At 47.9% G+C, this 20,221-nt stretch overlaps 1 protein-coding gene across 1 annotated transcript in view; it reads left to right on the forward strand.

Annotated features, from left to right (window-relative positions):
* Window positions 1-315: 315 nt before the first annotated feature.
* The window catches only part of LOC119399360 (multiple epidermal growth factor-like domains protein 9), a 166,682-nt gene continuing 146,776 nt past the window's right edge, over window positions 316-20,221 (forward strand). The window contains exon 1 of the mRNA XM_037666178.2: window positions 316-671. Within this exon, the coding sequence (XP_037522106.1) occupies window positions 569-671 (103 nt within the window). The 5' untranslated portion in view covers window positions 316-568. The remainder of the gene's footprint in view (window positions 672-20,221) is intronic.

Consider the following 20,221-nt stretch of genomic DNA (forward strand, 5'->3'; position numbering starts at 1 on the left):
TCAAAGGTTCGATACTCTACATGGTCAGAAGGTCGAGGGTTGTTGTTCTACACTATATACCACCATATGTTTCCCATGTATTTCCTATGAAGCTGTATGTATTTCTATATTAAAGGCGTTACGTTACAAATTTGCTGGGGAAATAGCCCAAGAATGCTTCGCATTAAAACGTCCGGCGAGGTCACCGTCAACCTGAGCGCATTGAAGGGACTTTTTCCGCGGCGCCGCCCCCTGGCGGGAGCGTGGCGCAGGGCGCAGCAGACGACGCCGCTCGGGCCGCTAGAGCGGAGCGCGCAGCAGCCGCGGGGCGAAGCATAATGAGTCAGAGCGTCGGCGTCGTCGGTCCAGGCCGGTGTGTCTCCTCCACCGAGCGTCAACGGATGCGCAGCTCGGCGTGAGCTAGACTCGAGTCCCACCCGCCGCGGCGCTCGCGCCTCGTACGCGCCGCAAACGAACGGCAAATAAAGGCGGTGATGCAGCGTCGCTGCACTGAGTGAGTGGTTGTGGCAATGAGCGTGTGAAAGGCGGGAAGTGCTGGTCGCTTTCGCGGCGTCGTCGTCCTCAGGCGATGTTGTGCTCCGGCGCCCTGTGGCGTGCGCTCTGCGCTTGGCTGTCCCTGGGCTTCGCCGCCTTCCCCGTCAGCGCCAAGGAGATCAACGAGCTTGACGCAAGTGAGTGGCTGCCTATCGAACATACCTGACCCAGTGACAATGTGCTGGCCAGGTTGTAGCCTTCGCTTTTCAGTTTAAAGCGAACGCCGCAACCTCGCCAAACTTGGCGCCCCGAATGCGTGTTTCGCGTCCCATGGTGTTGTGTGTATCACGCATCCCTTATGCACGTGCTGTTAGCGTACAGAACTGTAATTTACCAATTATTACTACTGACGACAATGGTAACAAGAGAGTAAAAACATCTAAACGAACGTTGGACGACACGCTGAAAGACTAGTTTTGATTACACAGCTCACGAACGCGTGATTTCTCGTCTGAACTAACCCGCCGAGAAGTTAGCATAAGCGTTTATGAAAAGATGCCGCCCTTCTCATTCAGTGGCATCCAGGGAGTACTAGTCATTCTTTTTTCCATATAGTCGTAGCAGAGAATAAAGCAGCGCGCCTTCTGAAAGTTCCCGCTCCCCGTCATGCTCGAGTTCTTTCCAGTCGGCCGATTTCGGAAGCGGTGGCAGTGGCTAACGAGCTTTGCTTTCCGCGGGACGGGGCACGCTACCGAAGACGGTGATCGAGGAGGTTGCCCTTGTTTTCATTAACTACTTTCAGCGTCGGTGCGGCGAGACTCCGAAGACCGTGGGCGCCGAGTTGATACGTTTCGGCGATGACATCGCCCGTTGGGAAATCATGGTTTGTTTGGCTTGGGTCCGCCGAAGCAGCTAGCGTCACTTGAGATCGTGTTCGCGATTCACCGGCGGCACGATCACACGAGAGAATACGAGCGGGTATAGGCGACAGGACGATCAAAGTCGCTCGTCGTGTGTGAACGCACGCACCGAGCGTAAACATCATCCTGCCGCAAAAGACAAGAATAAACAGAAAAGAGACAGGAGCATAATATAGCAGTTGCGTCATTGAGTGTCTGTTTCATTTGTTTGATTTTTTTTTTTTACGTGCGGCGCTCGCGCATGTCTGTGTATGTGTTTGCATGTGGCTCTGCTAAATCGCATGAAAGCGAGCACAAGGAATAAATATTCCAGCACATCTTGACGGATTCCAACGTCTTCACGTTGTATTAACATGTAGGCTTGAACATCCTTGCGTTTTCTCTCTATTACTGTCTTTCTCAGAAAACAAATTAAATCTTCTGCGTACGTAGCAACCCAAGAATCTAATCGGAACTCACGGTGCACACAAGAATTGTATTGCTAAGGATAGAATGTGAAATGCCTCCTGTTTTTATCAGCTGCAGGAAGCCAATACAGGAGCAGAGGGCCTTGGCTCGGAATGGGTGTTTAACTGTGATTAGCTAAACGATTTCCAGACAAAAGTGATTACCTGACGCGGACTAAGCATTCTGAGTTCTGTCACGCCGCATGAACTGTCCGGCCAGCGCGTCCTTATGTACTTACTTAATAACTCGTCTTATACTTGGGTGATCCTTTTAAGCAAGACGAATTCGTTCTCGTTGTAAATGGTAACTTATTTCTGAATACTCCTTTTATCCACGTCCAGCGTACATGCGGGTGATTGCACCGCTTAACCTCCTCTGCAGTCGCAGCTCGTCTATTACGTTTTTTTTTTTTCAAACGATATAAAAGTTGGATATGCCGGCATGACGTTGTTGCGACAAAATTTTTGTAAACCTTTTCTTCAGATGAATGGACTGCGTTTTAGCGGAGATTTTCGCTTGTTTTTTTCACAAATGTCAGCCACCGTTTCGTGCTGGAAGGCCTCTAACAAATTGGTGGACTGGAAAAATTGATTTGCATTCATTTAAAAAAAAGAACGCGTAAGAGACGGAAGACACGCGTTTTTCGTCCATTTTGTGCTGTTTCAAAAAGTGGTGAAAACGTGCGGCCGGGTAGGTGGCCCCAAAATAACGCACCTATTACATCACTTGCTCTCGTTTGCACTCACCTGCTGTATATTCCATTTGGCAAAGAGCTTCCATTTATAGAAATGCGATTGATGTTTTTCTTAACTTGGAAGGGCGGCGGTTTCGTCTAGTCGGCACTCCGTGATGCTCAACGGTTAAGCATGATGAAGAAGACCACGAGGACGAAGTCACACAGAGAGAAGCGCCAACATTTAAAAAAACATTTCGCAAGGAGATAAGATGATGCCTTACATGAGAGCATGCTCGTTGGCCGGCAAACTACTCGTGTCGGTGTTTTATCAGATTATTCGAAACATTCTAGGTTTGTGCATGCTCACCTGTTCAAGCAGACTGGACGCGCGGATGGATGCATGTTCAAAGCTCCGTGTTGGAAACGAACGCGCGCGCACTTGACGCATTACTGGTCCCGCGTTAGCTGGAACTTCAGTGAATTTCATCACATATTCTCAAGACGCATGCCCCGAAATTTGCGATAAACGGAGAATTTCTGCTAAATGTACGTTACGTATAGTGTCAGGCTTTAGTGCCGCTGTTTGTAAATGTGCTAAAGGTAAGAAAAATTAACTATAGTGATATTAATTATTTAGCTGACATCCATCTGCAATTTGTTTCGCAAGTGCCCGCTTCCTTAAGCGAGCGTTACATCGGGATGAGGGCTTCCGCCTGCACAGGGCCTGAACCGCTGGGTTCGGTGTGCATGAAAGCTGTCACTCATATGGCGCACTGCGTTGTTTCGTTTCGATGCTGCATTACTGCAGCCTCGGTCTGGCTGTCAAATTGCGGTACTTCAAACCGACTGCTGAGTTCGGCCGCGTTCGTCAGATTTGTGGAAAAAAAGTTTAGCGCGCGCGACGCTAAATAAATGCTGAGTATATTATTAAAGATGTCTGGTGAAGTCCTAAATGGGCGGAGACTTGATGTGATTGATGACATGAGGTGTTATCCGCATGGTGATCAGGTGCGGTAAGAAATAAACATTGTTCCGATTCATACTCAATAACAAGCATACGCGTGCAGCAACCAATAAACGTATACATGGCGGGTGTCTCGGGAATACCTTGGATCACCTGAATGTTTTGTGCGGGCGCCTAGATGTGGACGTTTCCATTATTTCTTTTATTTCAACTGCTGCATTGTGCCACAGTCCGAAAACAACCTGATGTTCAAATTGCATAGCATCTCTAGAGGATTCCTCAATACAGCCCTTAACGTGGCAATGCTTCTGAATGTACAACAAAATAACTTCATATCTTATCAGCCTTGCAAGGTTGGACATAGAGAAATACTCTGCAAATGAATTTTGGGTAATATAAAAATATTGAAGAAACATTTTATTAGAGCGCTGGTATTAATGTCAAAACGTTGTCTGAGGTGCAATTGTGAACCCTGCATCTCGCATCTTTCACCCATTCAAGAGCTAAGGAGTAGCCGGCGCCTTATTTGCGTGCCAAGGTCTCCTCAAATCATATCAATAAAAAGAAAAAGAAATCGCGGGCAAAATTCACAAACATTTTGTTTCAAAGTGTTCTTTGCGGTTGGCCAGGCTGCTTCGCGAATGATTTGTTAGGCATAACGACTGGCTTAAAGTTTCTCTTGCGAGCAGTTCCAACGTAGGTCAGCTGTCGGGAGCTCACAATAGCCGATTTTGGTGGCGCAGTTGTCCGCCGCAGCCGCCAATGCCACCGCTGGTGTCCGTCGCAGCTATCACTGACAATGATAAAAAAACATCGTTTGAGCGGGAACCTACGCACTCTGCGTGACAGTCGAGTATTCTACCACAGAGCCACGCCGGTGCTTGGAACTTTGCAAGAGGACCCTATACAGGCGTGATGTCGGGCATGGAATCACGATAACAGATGTAATATTGCGTGTCAGAAGAGCAAGATAACACCAGGCGTCACATAATGGAAATTGCATTACGAGTGGGTAGTTTAAGGCTTCTCGCCCTTTACAAAGAGCTCGGCCACAATTCTTCATTATCCTCATCATCATCCACCGCAGCAACAACATTGTGCAGGTACGTAGGCGCGCATGTTGCCTAAAGGACGCGTAGTCCGCACTTCGCTACTTCAAAAAATTATGAATTAGGGCGAACTGGTTTGGCCTACTTACTAAAATGATGATAATTCTGGCGAATGGGGGTACCTCGCCACTGTACTCGCAGTAGTCGCCCTAAATGAGTTTACAACGAGCTCTCGAAAGGCCGCTCCTCCAGCTTACGGTGTACGGCGTGACCGTGCGGTGTGTTCCGCGCAGGCCTGGCGTTTTAACGGCGGGGCTGTTTTAAGCCGAGTATTGGTTCGTGACGGGTGAACAAAAATGATCATCATCGTGAACCGGCACGCGCTAACTTCATCTGCGCCCACACCTTCTGCTTCGCTCCCAGAACACATGCACCGATTCGTCCGGTGTGGCCTGCAATAACTCTGATGGGTGAGAGAACGAGTACACAGAGAGAGAAAGAAAGAGATATAGAAAGAAAGAAACAGATAGAAAGAAGGAGTCAGAGAAATTCTCGGCAAAAAAAAAAGATATTTCTTGACGAGGCGGGATTCGAACCCGCGTACCCACGATCCGAAGGCGAACATCGTAACCACTCGGCTTTTTTTTTTATCATGGTATTTAATAGAATGCGTATGAAAATAGTACACAGTATCACAACAGTCTATAACACAGAGTTACACTACTACAGTCACTTAGCGACAATGAAAGTACAAGCACTGCCACGCTAGCGGAGCATAACATAGTTAAGTAATTGTTGGGGTTTAACGTCTCAAAACTACGGTATGATCTACGCCAGAGCATAACATAGGCCCTGTATAGTGTAGTATACCAAGGCGGTGGGAAAAGTAAGTGAGGGTGAGGAGGAGGGAAAGGAGCAGGGGAGAGAGTAAAGAATAGCATAGAAGAGAAAGAGCAAGAGAGAAATAGAGAGAAAAGAAAAGGAAGAAAAACAGAAAGAGAACGAAAGACAGAAAGAGAGAGAATCAAAGAAAGAAATCGAAATATATAGAAAGAAAGAGATAGAGAGAAAGTGGAAGCGAGAAATAGCGAGAGAGAGAGAGAGAAAGGGAAGAAAGAGAAAGAAATAACAATGACAAAAATAGGACATAGAAAAAATAGAAAGAAAGAAAGAAAGAAAGAAAGAAAGAAAGAAAGAAAGAAAGAAAGAAAGAAAGAAAGAAAGAAAGAAAGAAAGAAAGAAAGAAAGAAAGAAAGCTGCCGAGCTCCGCACTTCCTTCAGGCTTGGCAGCCCTAGTGCGAAGCTGCCTTGCCCTTTTTTTTTTAATGAGAGCCAAAGATTTAAATTTTCTCGTTAACCGCCTGCAATAAACGGTGTCTAAGGATGGTTCATAAAGCTACAGATGTACTCTATATGGTGTCGCATGAAAGCTACGTTTAAGCGAATGCTATGGAGGGACGTCACCACGTGCCTCTGCTGTGGGGCGCAAGGAACCATCAGTATGAGTCGTTGCAATTGTGCTGCCCGTACTGCACAAGAAAGAAAAAGCAGGGGACGAGAGTGAAGAAAGAGTAGGAGTGAATGCGCACGTCATCGCACCATGATGGTTATGAGGCCGAATTCTGCTTATTCGTCAGCTGTCTTTTTTCTTCATTGTACAGTCGTTTTCGCTAATGATATGAGCAACGTCAGGGTAACCGCACCTACTCTTACGAATAGTTTCAACGTGAAAATAAACTTTCTGCGAATACGGGCACCTCTTTGCATGCTCCGATCAGGCCCGTATTCAGTCTTTTCGCCACAACTCTTGAGCAGATGCTATAGCGAAATCTTAATGTGGGAGACATTAAATGCGGAAGCGGCCGGCCAATACTATAGAGAGAACTTTTGAGCGATAAAGATTCGTGAACTCGGTGACAGCGACGCCGCGCGAAACATGGATTAAACTCGCAAAGCTTTTCGTTCGTAAGATGATCTTTACTATTGGGTGGCTGCCTACGCTAATATGTCCAGCTTGAAAATCGGCCGCAATTTGCTCGTGCGAAGAATTCTAAAGCAAGGAGTTATTGTGAATGCGGGCCTTTATGTCTGGCAGAAAATGGCGCTACCGAGTCAATAGAGTTTTAGAATAGTGCTTGCAACCAAACGTAAACACGTTGCGTATTAAAATAAATACCGGCGTCACCAGTGTGCCTCACGCTGTTTAGCTTGTGTGCTTTACTAGGGCATTTATCATCAGCACAGACGTTTAGGACATTGCAATGTCTTTGCGTAGCAGTCCAGCACCCGCATCGCTCACCCTGCTTAGCATCTTCGCAGAAAGCCGGAAGGAAGCGCTGCAGGGAAGGCTTTTGGTTCCGGCCACGCGAGCGTCTGTTCTTTTCCTCTTTCTCATCAACAAAGTTCCTCAAGAGCGCACACTTTCCGCTTGCATCGAACGTGAAGCTTAGTTGCACTTGCGTTTCGCTTCTTTCCTTGTGTCTATAAATGGTGCGAGGAGACGAGTGCGTGTTGTATGTCAGGAACGATGTTCCGTGTTAGACGTACAATGATCGTAGAGAGATCTGAGGTAAATAATAAAAACTGAGGTAAATAATAAAAACGCATGACAGTGGAGAGAGAGAGAAAAAAAAAAGACTGCATTAATATGTCCACTAAGATATAATGAGGAGCCATTCGAAATAATTCTGAAGTATGTCGAGGCAGGTTGGGGGATTGCGTTTCATTCTTATATTCACGTAGCTCTCTATTATCATCAATCGCCATTAGAAGTGAATAGCATGTCTGTCGTCAGCCTGGTAACCACTTTTGATGATCGGTCATCAAAATGACTGTGCATGAAAGGCCGGATCGTTTAACATTTCTAATGAGCATCATCCGATCGCCCTTTGTTGGCTTCCGACGCTCTCTGGATCAAACAAAGGAGAGCCAATCGCGTGATGGTCCAGCGGGAGACAATTCGCGAAGAGCTTGATATGCAGCCAGGGACAGCGAGAAGGTCGGCCATCTCGGGGAGGCGAGCAACGGCGTTGTCGATTGCGAAGGCACATGACTATAGATGCAGCGCACCGTGCATGGATGGCCCGAACTGGAAATAAAAGTGAGGGAGGAGGTGGAGGCGTAAATAAAAGGGACAGGCGTGTCGGTGACAGCCATGACAGGCTGTGGGACAGGCGGCAGTGAGCTTCAGAACGCGCCGTTACTGGCGTTTCTTTACGCTTACGCATCGCTTCCTACGCTGTGTTATTTGCATTCAGCATGAAAGAGGAATAAAACGAGCGAATAGGAAAAGAGGAAAAGGAAGAAAAATAGCTCGCTTACACACAGAGTTTGCGGCAAGGTGAACGCATCTTGCGGCGGCACATCTGAGGCCATGCAATTGGCAAAGCAAAATCGCGCCAACTTGCGGAGAAGGACTGGTATACTACGCGGTGTAGGCAGTCAGATTACTGTATACGTAGTCGGCTGTTATTAAGTTCCACAAGGCTTAGTACAACACTGGCACGAAGTTCTAGTGCTGCACTAAGCAAAAGTACCAACACTGCAACGAAGTTCCAGTGTTGGTACTTCTTAAGTATTTGCACTTTTTATATGCCTATGACGAGGGGAAAATTTCAACGTCGATTTATTGGTAAACCCTAGAGAAGTCCCTTAGCATAACGTCGGGTGTGGGGAACCGGCGAGATCGAGCAACTCTAGACGATAAGAGCGATTAACAGCGTCGGCAGTGGTTATGCAGGACTCGCACCTTGATGGTGCTGGGCTAGTGTGTCTCAACGTATGGGTTTGTACGAGGGAACCCGTCAGCGCTGTGGAAAACGCGCTTGTTTGCACGCGTGGCATTCCTAAAGGTGTTCATTTCCGTCTGATGAGGCATGCGCCTGTAACAGTGCCTACAGCATCGCATTTTAGCGCAAGAGTCCCAGAGTTCAAAGCAAGCCATCGTAACATTCTTACTTATGTTACTTAATTTATTATTTACTCACAAACGTCACTACACCACCCTTTCCGTCCGACCCCCATTCGCTACTGCGCATACGGCGTCGGCTTCAGATCGACTCAACTGACTATTTTTACGAGCTGACGCACCTATTGCTAACGCACTAAAATACTCTATATAGCTTCTAAACCACTGGCGCGGAAGCTTGAGGTCGTCGTGCGCTCTGAAAACGTGAGTCCATAGCGGCGCAGATCATATCGACTGCACTGTATTCATTCGGGTGGGGGCAAAGCGCCTGTACACATACTATATAATACATGAGGGGGGCCGCCGGACGACAGTTGGCGGCCGGCCGGGGTGCGCGTGTGTGTGTGCGTGTACACGCGCAGCGTGAGGGCGCTGGCGCCGGGAAAGTGCAGCGCGCGTTCGGAACAGCTGGAAGCGGCTGCGGGATCGATAATCGCCCATTCAGGAGAGCGCGTCGTCTCACTTGAACGAACAAGGCGCGCTGCTATACTAGGTGTGCAGTGTGCCGCGCTGTGGCCGCCGTGTTTAGAGCGGCCGTTTGGCTGCTCGGAAAGCCGAACCGGAGCAATAATTCGATCCGTTGGCGCGGTTGGACCCGCGAAACAGCGCCGGAGCGCTCCTAACTGAGTTGCGCCGCGGCCACCACTGTGCGCGCCCTAAATTGGGTTTAGGGCGGCCTAAGTGGGCGACGCGCTCGGCCAGTGCGGCCGCAGTTCCAGTGTCACTGCTTCCCCAAAGACTCGACGCCGCGGACAGCGCGCGTGTCCAGTATACAACGAGGGATTCCGCTCGCGCGCCTGCAACGTTGTCTGCTGCTGTTGTCGACTGAATTCGTTCTCCCTACTTCTTTCTTTTTATTATTATTGTTTTCCTTTACAGACTGCCCATACGATATGCGTGGAGGAGAGCCACAAAGAGGCGAAGACACGGTGTATAGGCACTTGTATGGAATTAGAAGTCTCGTAGCATGTGCTCTATAGTACTCGCTGAAAGAGCTTTGCGTGCCCAGAATAACGTTATGTCTGTAAGGAGAACTATGTTTACGCAAGGAAATCTGGTTTTATCTGCAAGCCTCTTTATGTGACGCCTGCACACATTTAAACCACGAAAGTTCTTCGGAAAGCGTCTAGGGCTTAGGTGCTTCTGATCATCGAATCAATTACGTGAAACGAGCCCGCAGTGCAGCAGCTATACACGAAGGCTGCAGTTCCACAGGTTCAGTCAGAGCGGCCTGCGGCAATTGAGCCTGAGAGCGAGATATAACACCTGCGGTCTCTCACGCTCTTTGGGCGACTTGAGGGAGATTGCCGCCCGGACTAACGATGCGACCTGCCCAAGGACTATAAATTTTTTGTGGCGCCTAGACCGTGTACGTACTCGCAGCGTGTGCTTTCCGACGACCCGTGGGGACTCTGCAAAATGAGAAAGGTTATAGGGCGAGGTGTGTGAAGCACCATCTGATGCTTCTTTTTTACTCTGGGTGAATCACGCTGCTTCATTTCCCTTTCGGATAACGTAAGCCATCAAGATTCACGAACTTTGAAGCTTCCGGATAGCGAATTGTGTGCTGTTGTTTTCGATTCCCCTTTCGTCAAAGTAAAGCTAGGGCCGTGATTCGGGCGCCTAGATGTTATAACGCGATAGCGTTAGAGGGCACGCTCGAACGGTGAAGGCGGCAAGACGACGCATGCTTCTGAATATCGTGCACGAAACACCAAGTGCATGCGGCAAGCCAGACAAGACGACGCATGTCACGCCAAAAAGACGCATGCTGCTCAAACGGAAAACTTTGAAGTAGCATACGCTACATTCATGGCCCGCCAAGCGGAGTACCTTTGTAAAGCAGCTCGCGAGCGGCCACTTCGGGCCAAGGATCCGGCGGTTCGAGCGGTTCGAGCTCGCGAGGCATGAAGAGGCGCGGCACGCAAATGCGCAACATAGCTCAGAAATACTTTAATATACCCACGTGATAAACGCAGGGATAAACACCGGGACCTCATTTTCAGCTTCGCTGGGCAACCACCTCCACTGTAGGGCGTAAGGACGGTGACTTTTTTTCTCCTCGACATTAGTGTACGTATAGTTGGGGTATGGCGTCCCTTCTTTTTGGTTTGTTTTCTGTGCACGCGCGTGTGTCTTTGTGTGCGTGGTTAAGAGGAAAGAATGCAGGCACAGTTTTCTGCCATCCCAATTAGAGCGTGGGTTTGTGTTCAAATAGCCGAAGCGAGCCGTACACCAGCACAAAGTGGTGACGTCCAGACAGACTCCGGCTACTGCAAAGCTCAACTTTGTCTGTATAGGCTCTGCTTAAAATTTAATTGTCGTTGCAACTGAAGCGGCATAAAGGCAGAAAAATCCCGACATACGCTATCACGACAATAAGAAGAGGCCAGCATGCTGAAGGCTGTTTTTTCTCTGCAGCATTATCAAGGTGTTTAAAAGATACCGTCGACGCCGTTTTCTTTTTTTTTTTTTGTCATATTAAGCGGCAATCACTCCGTATATAACTTGCACAGTGCCTAACGAGTAAATAATTAACTTTGACAAAGCGAGTGTGCAAAGTCCAATATTTTTTTCCTGCGTCATCGTGGTGGCTGCGTTCAAATGGATGGCACATCTATTCGAGTGTGAGCTGTATGCGTTGCTGCTCCGGGCCGCTTTTTTAGCTGCTTGAAGTCGTGGCGTGCCGCGCCGGTCATGAGGAACGACGACGTGGGAACAATTACATCGGCCCGTGGAAGAAAGGTCCGGTGTACCTCTGTCAAGCTGAGCTTTTTTAGCCTTATCACGCGAAAATTTTCCGGTAATCTCGTCGCCTGTACAAAAACCACCGCAAACATTGAAGTCGTCGCCATCAAGATATCCCCCTGTTTGTTTTGTACGCCACCTCCTCTCTTCCATGACCTCCCCTCTTCGAATCGAATAGCACAATGAACTCCCGCAGTATGCTTTCCCATTCGCAGATAATGTACGAAATGGCATCACGAAATAGCTCGATATATCCCAACCCGTTTGTGATGGCCCTTGTATCCAAGCGACCACACTGGGTCGAAGATGCGCCTGCCTTTGTATTGCGTGTAAACCGGCACTCAGCTCCGCAAAATGTCATGCTATTATAGTCTAATAGATGGCATGACGCCCTGCTGTGGACACAGCCCGCTGCAGCATTACTTACATACTGTGCACCGCCCCTATTAGGTAACGTTCAACACTGAGAGAAAGCAAACCTCCGGCCGTACAAGTTCTCTCACTGTCGTCATGTATGAATATATAGTCGACAGTGGCCACACGTATAGTGGCGACAGGGTCGTGCTACGTCTTGCAAGGATGGTAGGCGTGGCAACTATTGCGGCGCTCGTCAGACATAGTTAGGTCGCCATCTTCAGTGGGCAGAAGAAAAGCAGCGAACAAACAGTAGGAAAATTTTTATTTGCGTCGCTGAACAATGGTTTTTCATGTACCGTATGCCCGTCGTCGTGGCCTCATTTCCATCCACTCACTCTGATAGTATTCGTCATAATAATCGATTATAAACTACCGTTTCCTGCGCCTCTCTCTTTTTTCAGTCTGAAGCGAACATCAATCCACATATTGCTTCACAAGTATTGCAAATAAAATTCAAAGCAAGACAGTGACATTAGCACGGTGGATGCATATATCAGCTGGAGAAACTCTTCACGAAAGAATGGCGGATAAGTGCAGCAAAGCGAGTACGCAGAGTCAGTTTTTTTTCTGCATCGTCGTGATGGCTGGATTCGAATGAGTGGCACTGTTGGCGACTCGCCGATGCGGTACTGCGTGCACCGTTCTTGGCGCGCACGCGCATTTATTTTCGTCGAACCGTACATAGCATGCGCACGAAGGTCGCGGGTCGTCGCACTGGCGTCCCGTTGTGTCTGCTTCGCCTTTAATGGCTTCGCCCCGGCGGCCCCTGGGTTCCAGCCGGTGTGCCGCACGCCGCCCCTCATCGCGCTCTCATCGAGTATGCATGAACTGTGAGTGCCTTCCGCTGTTGCCGTCGCAAGGACGCGCGCCCCAGATCGGCCTTACCTCGGTCGAGGTTTCAATACCCCGCGCCGCTTTGTTTGTCCCCAGGCAGGCATGGTAGTCGACGGCGCATTCGGCAATGATATGCTGGTTCAGTTACCGCGCGAGCTGTAGAAGAAAGTCCGGCCTGAGAGGCAGTTCCGGAAACAACCGTCTTCTCAGCGACTCCTTGGCGTACTCCTTCCCCCTCAACCACCCCCATCTTCTCCTCCTTGAATCTTTCGCGACAAGAGAAGCATTTTAACGGGCCTCGCTTTGTGCCGGAAAAAGCAGTGGTTCGTGTGGACTGCGAAAGCACGCTGTGATCCGAGCAAATAAATCATAGAAGCGTCGCCACACGCGCGTCACAGCAGCCATGCGAAATTCATGCTCTTTATTCCGTGTAAGGCCCAAATTTCTGTACCTAATGTTAAACAGTGTCGTTCTGTGTATTTATCGGCAATCGCTAGAATTCAAGAACACCTCAGGTTTTTCTTTCTTTCTTCTTTTTTACATGGTTAAGGTTCTTCCAAACCCAAATAAAGTTTACTACCTACCTACCTACCTACCTACCTACCTACCTACCTACCTACCTACCTACCTACCTACCTACCTACCTACCTACCTACCTACCTACCTACCTACCTACCTACCTACCCACCTACCTACCTACCTAATTCCTACCTACCTACCTACCTACCTAATTCCTACCTACCTACCTACCTACCTACCTACCTACCTACCTACCTACGTGGTTAGGCCCGGAGACACGTCTGTGCATAACGCCGTGGTGCTTTAGTGGTTATGTCGCTGTGCTGCAAGAGATCACTAAATGAAATCCCGGCTGCATTCCCATGGGGGCGGAATGCAAAAATGTCCGCGTACCATGCAACGGGGACATGTTAAAAGATCTCGATGGATCAAAGCAACCAGAAGTCCGTCTCTGCTGCGTGCCTCATAATGATGTTCTGGTTTCGGCTAGTGTAACAACGAAATTTAACTTAGTTTAGTTTTAATTGGAAATAGCATTTATTTAGCTGGCACGATGGGTTTAGGATGGACGGACATCCAGTTTCCGCTTTGACGTTGTACACACGCGCGCCGCGCGCCCGTGGCATTAGCGTTGCTCATATGTGCACCTCATAACCATACATAAACATAAATAAAAGCTCTTAGCAATGTTCGGACGGCAAGGTTTCAACTCCGAACCTTGAGTGCCGAATCCCAATGCTATAACCACAACGCCACTGGCGCATGCCTCAATAGGCGGTAGAGAAGGCCTTTAAAGGGACACTAAAGTAAAACAATAAGGTGGTTTAGACTGATGAATTATACACTGAAAACTCTGTCATTAATTTCACCACCATAGGTTTTTTTTAATAGATGAGAAAATCAATGCCACATGTCTCACTTTTTAAATTTCACGCCGAAATCCCCGATGGTGACGTCAATGATTTCAAAATGTTTTTTTTTTTCGTATTTTGGCTAAATTGGCTCAGTTCAGTGCTGGGCAGTATCGAAGATACATGTATCTTAGATACTATCTTAGATACTCTATGGGTATCTTGTATCTGTATCGCGATACGTCTTGAAATACGAGTATCTGTATCTGTATTTCCGATACATTCGATAATGTATCGTGCATCTTAAGATACAAGATACTTCTATCGCAACACAACCGTGCGAAACAATAATCGCTGGCCAACCTCCGCTTCTCAAGCTGGTATTGGTGCCACTAAGCCATCTGAAAACGTCTAAGGGCAGTGACGTTATTTTATTTTTACGCCAGAGTCATCCAGTGACGGTAGAAGATCAGGAAGACAAGCACGCCGACGTCTACGCCCAGCCCACGTACCTTTTGTTTTCTCGATTTCTTTTCTTTTTAGTTGCGCCATTGCAGCGACACTTGCTCTTAGCCACTGTCCTGCGCCGCGAACTCCACTGCGTCTATCGCCCAAATTCCGATGTTGTTACAGTGTCGTTATTGAAAATTCTCTTGCGTCTTGCTCCGTAACGAAATGTGATGCGTGCAAGAATGGGGTTGCTTTGCGTCGCGTGGATTTTACATATCAGCGATTTCAAGGATCTCGTGCATGTAAGTTTGACCTGCATGCAATGAATTAACTTATGATTCTAACAACTTTAGCACCACTGCCTGATGCTAGATCTAATAGAGCAAGCGCTTACCTAACAGAAAATATCTTGGCTTACCGTATTTTTCTCTTCCATCTACATTTATTCAAAAAATTTATGAAACCATAGTTTGATTATTAGCACAAGTGCTTTCTTAGCAGTCATTTTGCATCACATACATAACTTAGGTCTCTGCACTGTTTTTCCGGTCTGGTCGCTGCAGTATGTAGTTTGTAACGCACTCCCAAAATAATATTGCTGCTTTATTCTTCTAACTGTCTGCTTTATTTCTACGACTGTTTACACATTTACACGTTGCCAAGGCGATTTTGAAAACAAGTATATTATTTTGTGGGTGTGCCTTGAGTATACAGTACATAATATTCTGCTTACCGCTTATGAAAATAGCGAAATTGAGTTTGCATTATAATAATGAAAATCATTAGGAGCCATCTTAAAGATGTTAGGAAGGGGATTCGAGAAACATTGTTTTACTGAATGCTCCGTTTTACTCATGAGCGTCCCAATGAGCCATTTCAGGCAATTATCTATAGGCACTGAATTTTCTGTTGTCTCAACAGGTAAGATGACGATATTTCATGCTCATAGCTACTAAGGGCGCCGGCTGTATTGTGTTTCTGTACTCATTCAATGTGAATGTTTGATACACAACGACCTCTCTATTTAACTTATATTTGTTTTCCTGTTTTAGGACTTCTTAAATATTTTTCGTATTACTAATCGCCACGTAATGGGAGCTATAAGCGGCAATAGCCCGAATAGCGGCGGTGTCCTGCGACGCTTTGTGCAACTATACAATACGTCTGAGACATTTCTTTGTTGCACATGTTCTCTCGTTGAAGAAAAATTGCTAAAAGGTTGCCAGATAGTGAGTATATCAACAAAGAATCCCTTACGCCAGCAGTAAATAGAACATGGAAATTCATTGGAGTTTTACGTCATCTACGTATACACCAGGGGTCTCAAACTCGGCTTATAGCCGGCGGGCCGCAGTCGCGAAATTTAGCTCCAAAGGCCGCGACAGTGAAGATGGTGGAGTCGGAGAGAGTTTGAATAAAATGACGTTGGCATTTGAAAGGAAGCCTTTCCCATATCTCATATATAGGTCATTTCTGAAGGGTATTTGGAGTCAGTATTCGAGAAACATCGATACCGATGTACACAACGAGTGAAATCTGGACGCGGATTGAAAGATAGAGTTTTTGTTTCACGGTTATGTTTCAGCACATGGGGACCACATGTCCCTCACGAAAGAAATGCTTGAGACCAGTCATGTCTCTGTAGCTCGCGAACTCACTTAGAAAATAAGAGCAAATGGGACTGATACGGTCATGTGTGCCGGCCGGCCCGCTAGCGAAGGGTATCAAACCCCGTAAACAGCGTGCTTTCCCCGCCCTCCTCCCCCTCCCCCCCCCCCCCCCCCAAAAAAAAAGAAAAGTCGCTACCAGCGTTGTTGCTGCTGTACACCTGTCCGGGTATACGGTATTGTGCAAACTGTCTTTTACGGGCAAGGGAAAACTCCACACCGGTATTTGCGCCGTCGTGCGGAGGCTTCTAATTGACATTATTGTGATTATATGGCAGCCCGCTAGCTGGTCGGCAAGCTGAGCAGCGACTCCCATCAATTGCAAAAATGACAAGCAAGAACAGCAGCCAGCGAAATGTATGAAGAGTTGTCCTGTGAAGAAGCTAAAACAAGCCCCAATAAGTTGTTTTGGAAGGAAACTAATGTACTTTAAGCAAGAAGGGCAAAGCTTTTGAGATACTAACAGACATTTCATTCAATTGAAACAAAATCGGTCACAGTTAAGAAATTTTCAAGCAGGCATTTTTGTGTATAGGCGTTTGCTGCTACATTATATGGATCTATAATAACAAATTTGTGAATGTATCGAAGTATCTTAAGATACAATTGCCTAGTATCGTATCGGATACAATTATTGCGGCAGTATCTTGTATCTGTATCTCCAATACTTCTTGCCTGAGTATCTTGTACAGTATCGCGATACAATTTCAAAGTATCTTTGCCCAGCCCTGGCTCAGTTAAATTTCCTGAAACTTGGTATGTTAAGTCTCTGGCTCCCTCGGAAGGCAATGTCTTTCATTTATACCGATTAGTAACTACGTAGGCCCTATAGTAGACGCCGTCAAAGTATATTACGTCACGGCGACTGGTGACGGAACTTCAAGGTGGCGTCGCCACTCGCATTTTCTTTTTCGCGCGTTTTCGCGCTTACCAAGCGTCTGTGTTTGGTATTTTTGCATGGTGTTTTTGTAGCATGGTGTTTTTGGTATCGTGAAATGGTAAGAGGAAAATCGTTTTTCTCTTTAGTGTCCCTTTAAGAATGTCCCGTATACAAGCAAGCCTGTTTTCTACCACGCTGATGGTTTCCTAAAGAACTTAAGCAAGGGGCATTGAGACGTTTGGCGCGTTTTCAGAACGCCAGTGCAGTGTCGTGGAGTCGCTGTTACACTAGTCGCATTGATAATGATAATAATTAACGCCAGGTAATTTCTGATATAACTTGCCAGAAATGCCTAAAGCACTCTGCCATATATACGACTTACTTCGATCTTCACATTCCCTCTCAAGTTTGACAAATCTGACTCTATCCGAAGAATGTTCAGTGCGGTGCACTCGCACGCTCAAGTGCGAAACGTAACGTTACACGTTTTTGTGCCGATGTTGGCATACGAAAAATAGCCCGCTACAATTCTGCTTCGTGCTCATTTGCGTGATACAGGCACCGTTTCGCGCGAAGAGTATATTGTCGCTATCGGTGTATCCTGACCATAATAATTTGCCCCTTCTTGACCGGGCATTTATTTAACGCAAGCAAATAATTACCAACTTCATTTTCCGTCGCCGCTCTTTTTTTTTCACCAGTTATCAGCCACTTGAGATCTTAAATGAGCAACAGTAAGTAAAGCAAAGGAATACGTAAATAACTAGGGTCACAGCATGCCCTGCGAGCGAAAGCGTGCTAATTGCTCATCTTATAACGAGCTTGTATAGAAAAAAAGACAAAGTATTTTCGCTGATTACCTTATTCTTCAGCGCGCACTTCGCAGAGTCAACATAATGACGACGAAAAATTTCACCGAGTTGGAACTGGAAAACGCGAGTACACAGATGTGCGACGGATAGCGCACACCAGGATGTTCACGTTACCGACCATGCCTGACAGAAAGGCCGCGTGTTGGCCACACGAAAAATTGCGCACAAGCTCGCTGGACGGTCGCGCGCATGCGCAGAAATGTCGCAGCCTTTCCTGTGGTACTACACACTTTTGCAGCACCGGTGCGCCGCCCATTTCTCCCCAGTGCACCGGACCTTTTTGTTGCGCCCGTAGCTTCCGTCCGGCCTCAGGCGCTCGAGGATGCATTGCATGCTCACTTCTCCGGAGCTTTCCGACGCAGCCAGGCGTGAAGCGAGACTGCCGCCAGCGACACAGGCGGCTTTCTTTTTCAGCGGCGACTCGTTTCAGGCCGGGGCCCGATTGTTTACATGGAGTATGAATGCGCTTGCCGGAAGCGACAAACACTGCTCGGCGCGCTATGTGATGGCGGCAGCGGCGCGCGCCGTCTTGGCGACCGAGTGCGACCGCGCAATATACGCGGGCGGTGAAAGCCTTTTGTCCTCGAATGAACAGGGCGCGCCAGGAGTGATGAGGGCGACGTCCACGTACACTGTCGCTCTGCCGGGCTGCTGGCCGCCACCCTGCACCGGAAGACCGCATCGGGGTGGATTCTTGCATAAACACGGATATTTATTTCGGCTTAAACTACAGGTAAATAAAAAAAAAATACATTGGCTTAGCTCGGCTACGCCCGGATATACGTAGCGTTAGCAAAGGTTCAGCTGATTATTCTTAGCTTTCTAGATTGTCTAGGATTATTAGCCTTCTTCTGTTCATTCTTCGTACGCTGAACCGCTAATTGCCAGGCAACTACTTCAGGATCCGATGAGGTAAGCTTCTCGGCTCTTCTGCGCCGTCGAGCAGCATTTGCGCTCTCCTTCTCCGTGGCGTTACCCACCTGCAAACGCCAGTCAGAGGCGCTATCAAGCGACCCCAGCGCAGTGTCAGACGGCGACTGCACAGCGAAGGCGAGTAGCTGCGCGCGCGCCTGCGCCACTGTGTCTATGGCTACGACGTCACTTCTCTCGAATGCAGCGGAGACCAGCAGCGGCGAGCCGCGCGCGGCGGTGGCGGAGTCTGCGCGCGCGCCGGCGCCAGCGTGTCTGCCGCGCCTACGACGCCACTCCTCCCGAACGCGCAGACCAGCAGCGGCGAGCCGCGCGCGGCGGTGTCAGAGAGCGCGTGAGATGCCAGCTCCGGTGACCCAGCTGTGTGACATCACTGATCCTCGCGCATGCGCAGCACGGTTCATGACCCTCCACGCGAAATCGGCTCCGGCTAGGCAAGTGTAGCTAACGCCACAAAAGAAGCTGCAGATTTCACAGTGTCATCCTACTCTGAACTCAATTACAGTTACTTGCATAAGTTGAGAGCAGTGCTATCTTCTCAAACATAATATATTTGCGACGCGCACAACGTCGTCCACATTTCGCACAAAGTTGCCTCTTGGTCGAAATACACGCGCACACGGCTCAAATCTATAACTATTGTGGCTTGCGCAACCTCGCATAAATGACGAGTGTGTAGATTGATGTTTCTTTCGTAATTGTTCGAGAAATAAACGGCGTAATGTTGAGATTTAGATGTATGCAATGTTGGTTTTATGCGGTCCTCGCAGAGCCCTACGAGCTTGAAAAGTGCTCACCGAATGCGCCGTGCACCATAACTTTCGCCATGCAAGCGAAGGAAGAAGCGCCTATTAACCCTCTTTTACAACGGCCAGGAAAAAATGCTCCAGCAATCCATCGTGTACTTTTTGAACCGTAAGGAATGGTCTAAAATAAAGTAGAATGCCGGCCCTGTGGATATCATTTGTTAGGGGTTATATAAACCTTGGATTGTCTTGGAACGCTCACGCGCGCAAACACCCACACACACGCACACACACACACACACACACACACACACACACACACACACACACACACACACGCGCGCGCGCGCGCGCGCGCACACACACACACACACACGCACACACACACACACGCACGCACGCACGCACACACACGCATTACTTTCTGTGAAACACACCGTGAATTCTCGAAAGAAAACGCTGTGTACAATTGATTGCTTCTAATTAGTTCAGTGTGCGCTTTAATGTATTCGTTCATTAAAAAAAGAAGTAACCGCGTATTCAAATTAAAGGGGCCCTTTTAGTCATTTAATTACTCACGCGATGGCGCGTGCGGGCTTTAAAGGGCGCCCAATTTTAAAATGAAACAATGCAATTATTCTCTCTCTCTGAGCAACGACAGGAATGCGTCTTTCTCTTGCATCGAAAATGATACGTGCACGGCTCTCCAGTGATGACCCTCCGGGCAGAATCAGGTATGCTGCGGGCTCTTGTCCACCATAATCTTCTGGGTAAACGATTTGCCGACGATCGTCATTTCGAACGAGTTCC

Source organism: Rhipicephalus sanguineus, chromosome 1 (assembly GCF_013339695.2).
Source record: "Rhipicephalus sanguineus isolate Rsan-2018 chromosome 1, BIME_Rsan_1.4, whole genome shotgun sequence".
NCBI classification, from domain to species: domain Eukaryota; kingdom Metazoa; phylum Arthropoda; class Arachnida; order Ixodida; family Ixodidae; genus Rhipicephalus; species Rhipicephalus sanguineus.